Raw genomic sequence first — 6,192 nt, forward strand, 5'->3', positions numbered from 1 at the left:
GAGAGAGAGAGAGAGAGAGAGAGAGACGCCTCTTTTGCACACTTCCTCGCTCGGATGCAAGCGAAAAGAGACGTTTAGAAATTCGGCTAAGTTGCTGCTCTACCGGAACTGCCTTTCAGGGGAAGCGAAAGGTCAAATGTGAATATTAACATCTGAGACTGAGGATGGTAGGTCGTGCATGCACAGTGGCTTGATAACCATGCCTCTGCATGCGTGCACAAGTTAAACAGCAAAAGAATGTATATTGTGGAGTGACGAAGCACACCACACAGTACGTCAAAATGTATTTATTTAGATTGATTTTTTTCAACAATATGCACAATTTTATTTACTGCCGCAGGAACACTGTCACAAAGAACAAAACCCCTTCATATCAATAGCAATTGTTTAAAAATTTAGTGAGGAGATACTGTACATGATCGACACACCTGTTATGAACCTTTCATTCCCCATGTGCTATGATGAATAACTTATGTAAATATATCACCATCACATTGTACAGGTTGACATATTCAAATTGACTATCATTCAATTTTTAATTGAATCTGTTTTTTTAATGATGGCTCAGACAGGCCTCTCCTTTATGCTTCTAGTTATCGAAAAACGCTTTCTCTTCTTCTCTCTGTCCCTCTCCATCCCCGTCTCTCTCACACTCTCAGAAAGCATGTTTCCAAAATTGGCCCCTTTTCCTAGTCTATCAGGCCTTCAGCATTCAGAGATTAAGCATCATTCTAGTTTTTCAGAATGACTTTATTCAGAATCCAAAAGAATGCAAAAATGATTTCCATACAAGTGCAGGTAGTTTGCAGGAAAGGGCAAAGAAAGCAGATTGGAGGTGAAAGGCAAGGCCAAAGCCTTGAATGCCAGGATGCGTCTGCCTAGGGGGTCTGTACATCGTTGCTGGTTTGTGGAGCAATGCAGAAGGCCTGATAGACTTGGAAAATGGGCCAATTTTGGAAACATGCTTTCTGAGAGTGTGAGAGAGACGGGGATGGAGAGGGACAGAGAGAAGAAGAGAAAGCGTTTTTCGATAACTAGAAGCATAAAGGAGAGGCCTGTCTGAGCCATCATTAAAAAAACAGATTCAATTAAAAATTGAATGCAAGGAACAAATTGTTTCCCCGAACTATAACGGTGAAAAACTATTCACTACTTGGCAACATTTTAAAAGATTTTGGATATCCCTTGAGATGAGTTTGTGTTCCTTGAGAACGCTCATAAATCAAAACACTCAATTTGTGAGCAACTTCCCCAGCTTTGCCGAGTCTGTGATCGATACAGTTGTCAAAATCAGTCGGCGGCTGTACCTGGAGTTGGACAAAGACAACATCACGGAAATTCTGGATTTCCAAGGAGAAGAGCTGTCACCCACCCAAGACCTGATTGAATTGGAGAACCAGATGATGCAGGACAACGAATCCACAGCATCTTCACAAGAAAGGCATTTCACAAACAAAGGCTGAACTGAGGCCTTTTCACTTCTACACCAGGCCGTGTCACGGTCCGAGGCAGAGGATCCCAATATGAACGATTTTCAAAAGTTTCAAGTGGAGTGATGGATAGTGTATGGTGAGATCTGAGGAAAAGAGGAAGATTTCCTACCAGCGAGTACTTCACCAAGGTGAGTAGAACCTGCACAAGCATCCTCAGCAATATCTCTTACAGCCTCCCCTCCTTCTTCTCAATCCACCTAGTAGCAATGGTAAGTGCAGTATCTTTTTTTTAATGTATTCTAGTTTTTTGTTATACAAAGTACTTTGACGTAAATTTCAACTTTAACGGTGAAATCTGACTTAGGAGGAAATTGGGGTTACGTAGCAGTCATCGGATTGGTACTTGTTTGTAAACCGAGGACTCCCTGTCCTAAGGTAAAGGTATGGTTATTTTTGGTGTGCGTAGTTATGCCTGGAAACAGGAGAGGGACGAAAGGATAACATTGCAACATCGCTGCCCAATGCACTTTATCACAAGATCAATCAGTCATTAAATTGTCAGGGTGGGAAACACAAACAAACTGCAGAAGCGCTTTCTACAGCCCAACAGCATGTTCCAGCCTGATTGCTCAACACAAGTGTTCTTTTAGACTAAACAATTGTTTATAAAATGTTTAAGAGTATAAGAGTGATTTGTTCCTTTTTTGGGTTATTTATTTACATTAATGTCATAGTTGCGGCGGCCCGGTAGTCCAGTGGTTAGCATGTCGACTTCATAGTGCAGAGATAGCGGGTTCAATTCCAGCTCCGGCCCCCCTTTGTGGAGTTTGCATGTTCTCCCCGGGCCTGCGTGGGTTTTCTCCGGGTACTCCGGTTTCCTCCCACATTCCAAAAACATGCATGGCAGGCTGATTGAACACTCTAAATTGTCCCTAGGTGTGAGCGTGGGCGTGGATGGTTGTTCGTCTTTGTGTGCCCTGCGATTGTCTGGCAACCGATTCAGGGTGTCCCCCGCCTACTGCCCGAAGACAGCTGGGATAGGCTCCAGCACCCCCCGCGACCCTTGTGAGGATAAAGCGGTTTGGAAAATGAATGAATGAATGAATCATAGTTGCATGACAGGTGGCACAGTGGTTGACTGGTTGGCACGTCAGCCTCACAATGCAGAGGTGTAAGGTTGGATTCCGGTCCGGCCTTCTTGTGTGGAATTTGCATGTTCTCCCCGTGCCTGTGTGGGTTTTCTCTGGGTACTCCAGTTTCCTCCCACATTCCAAAAACATGCATGGCAGGTTAATGGAACACTCTAAATTGTCCCTAGGTGTGAGTGTGAGCGCGGTTGTTCGTCTGTGTGTGCCCTGCGAGTGGTTGGCAACCGGTTCAGGGTGTCCCTCCCCTACTGCCCAAAGATAGTTGCAAGACAACACATTTCTTTTAAAAAAGGCTGCCAGTTTGATATACTTTCCCTAAACAAAAAAAGTACAGATGAAATAAGATAAGGCACCGGATCGATTAAGTGTATCGTTAAGAATAGTAGTATGAATAAAATCTTATCAATACCAATCCCTCCAGATGGATAAAGAGTACTGTACCATCGATGCAGCTCCTCTCTAGATTTTTGAGTACAGCAATAATATTAATCATTCTTTGTAGAGGATAAAGAATATATCGTGTGACTATTACATTGTCTATGTGCTTTGTTGTTAAATGTTAAGATGCTTAAAGGGTAACAACACTGCCACAAAGATGCTAATTGTTGTAATGTTAGTCCATTTGCCAAAAGAAATTCCATTTTGTTTACGAGGTAATATTTTTGGGAGGTTCCGAACACACTTTCTGAGGAGAGAATGGGCTCCAAGGGCTCATGTTACCAGGATCAATGACTACACTGAACCCGAAGCGGCCCAAAAGAGGGGGCGGGACAACAAAAAAAAACCCATACAATGGGTCCCTGTGTGTACAAAACATTGACATAACCTGTCCCCTCCCTTCCCTCCTTTCTCTGTATTTCTCTCTCTCTTGTACATTCATTCATTCATTCATTCTTCACTCGATGGTACAGGATGAGGAATGTTAATTAAAAGCTCCAAGTTCCAGAAGAAAGACAACAGGGGGTTACAGGCAAGGCTCCAAGGAAGAATGAGTGAGCAACAAACAGGCGTGAGCAGGTATCGAGTGGAAATGTATGCTTCATGACAAACACTCCAGACAAGATAACAAGGGCAGAAGAGAAATGCACAGAAAAAAGTTGGGGCGCAACATGCAACTGCATGCAGAAACACAAATCCAAACCCAATTACAATTAATCTGGGAAGTTGTGTTTTAGCAAATAATCATGAACTTAAAATTTGATGGCTGCAACACGTTCCCATAACACTGAGACAGGTGGCGAAAAAAGACTAAGAAAGTCGAGGAATGCTCACCAAACATCCTTTGAAACATCTCACAAGTGAACAGGCTAACTCGGGAACAGGTGGGTGCCATGATTGGGTAGAAAAGGAAAGCAGAGATGGGGAGAGGGTCAGCTCTTTGTGAGCAACTGCGTGAAAAAAAAAAACGGCCAAACAGTGTTCCCCAATGTACAATTGCAAGGAATTTAGGGATTTCATCATCTGCAGTCGAAAATATCATCAAAAGGTTCAGAGTATCTGGAGAAATCACTGGATGTAAGCGTCAAGACCAATAATCCATCATTGAATGCCCGTGACCTTCGATTCCGCAAAACAACATTGCACCAAATACAAACATTAATGTGTCAAGGATAGGTTTTGGAGAGAAAGTCAGGGAGGCCAGACTGAGATGGTTTGGACATGTCCAAAGGAGAGAGAGTGAATATATTGGTCAAAGGATGCTGAGTATCGAACTACCAGGCCGGAGGCCGAGGTGGAGGACCAAAGAGGAGGTTTATGGATGTAGTGAAAGAAGACATGAAGGTAGCTGGTGTGAGAGAAGTGGATGCACAAAACAGGGTTAGATGGAGGAAACTGATTCGCTGTGGCGACCTCTGAGGGGAAAAGCCGAAATGAAAAGAAGAATGTGTAAAGGATACCACCACATGGTTAATTAAAAAAACACTTCAGACAACCAATGTCAGTAAATACAGTTCGACACTACATCCGTTAAGTGCAACTTCAAATTCTATGATGGAAAACACAAGCCATTTATCAATAACACCCAGCAATGTCGCCGGATTCTCATCTCAGATGAACTGATGAAAAGTGGAAAAGTGTTTTGTGGTGTGACGAGTCCACATTTGAAATTGTTTTTGGAAATTGTAGATGTCATGTCCTCCCGGCCAAAGAGGAAAAGAACTAACCAGACTGTCATGGATGCAAAATTCAAACGCAAGCATCTGTGATGGTATGGGGGTTTTGTTCGTGCCAATGGCACGGGTAAGTGACACATCTGTGAGTGCACCATTAATGCTGAAATGTACTTACAGGTTTTGGAGAAACATATGCTACCGTCCAAGCGACATCTTTTTTCATGGATGCCCCTACTTATTTCAGCAAGACAAATCCAAACCACATTCTGCACGTGTTACAATAGCGAGGCTTCATAGAAAGTGTGCGGATATCTAGACTAGCCGCCCTGCAGTCCAGACATGCCTCCCAATGAAAATGTGTGGCGCATTCTGAAGCTTAAAGTACGACAATAGAGATCCCAGAATGTTGAATAGCTGAAGCTGTACATCAAGCAAGAATGGGAAAGAATTCCACCTACAAAGCTTCACCAATTACTGTCCTCAGTTCCCAAACGTTGGTTGAACGGTGTTGAAAGAAAAGGTGAGGTAACACAATGGTAAATATAACTCTGTGCGAGCTTTTTTGGAACCCGTTGAAGCCATAAAATTCTAAGTTAATGATTATTTGCTAAAAACAATGATGTTTACCAGTTCGAACATTAAAATATCTTGTCTTTGGGGTGTATTCAATTCAACACAAGTTTAACATCATTTGCAAATCATTGTATTGCATTGCATTTTTATTTATGTTTAACACAACATCCCAACATCATTGGAATTGGTATTGTACAAGAAACAACAAACATGAGTCAAACCGTACCTTCCAGTTGGCCAATTCTTGGAACTCAATGATCTTAATAAATCCTCCCATTAGAATCCCTAAAAGGAACATAGAGACAAGAGAACAAAATACTGTACCACTTTAAATATATAAAAACATTTCAATCCAACCACAATGGAGATCAAGGACGAAATGGAGGCAAGTTGTCCGTTTAGAGGTTAAATAATGGACTCCTCGTACAACATGTTGAATTAAGTTACTGACTATTATATACTCCAAATAGTGTCCCAACACCCTTTAACACTCATTACAAGGAAACACATTAACTAACACAGTGAGGAAATGCAAACAGGGTGCGTGCTCCCAATTCACCACATGGCCAATGAATTGAAAGGGGGAGTGGTGTGGTAACCATTACCCATAGTCACCACTCGGCAAAGGGCCAATTCGTTCGTCAAAATTGCCCTGGGAAATCCTGCATTAAAAGCTATGGCTGTAAAGTACCAATGTCCCATAAGAACCATCATCAAAATACAGTAACATACTGGCCTTAAAATTTCATAAAAATGAGGCAGGAGTTGAATTCCTAAACTATACCTGTGTGTGTGTGTGTGTGTGTGTGTGTATTATATATATATATATATTTACACACACACACACATCAGGCACTTACTGGCTTTTTTTCCATTTAAAGAATGATGGTGGTTTCAACACAAGCAAACAGCAGTTTCTACACT

The 6,192-nt window shown here is 42.1% G+C and overlaps 1 protein-coding gene across 1 annotated transcript in view; it reads right to left on the reverse strand.

Moving 5' to 3' along the window:
• slc9a8 (solute carrier family 9 member 8) overlaps nucleotides 1-6,192 on the reverse strand; it is a 24,294-nt gene that overhangs the window by 9,944 nt on the left and 8,158 nt on the right. The window contains exon 4 of the mRNA XM_019868423.1: nucleotides 5,495-5,553. Within this exon, the coding sequence (XP_019723982.1) occupies nucleotides 5,495-5,553 (59 nt within the window). The remainder of the gene's footprint in view (nucleotides 1-5,494; nucleotides 5,554-6,192) is intronic.

Source organism: Hippocampus comes, unplaced genomic scaffold, assembly GCF_001891065.2.
Source record: "Hippocampus comes isolate QL1 unplaced genomic scaffold, H_comes_QL1_v1.1 scaffold41, whole genome shotgun sequence".
Classification (NCBI taxonomy): Eukaryota; Metazoa; Chordata; class Actinopteri; order Syngnathiformes; family Syngnathidae; genus Hippocampus; species Hippocampus comes.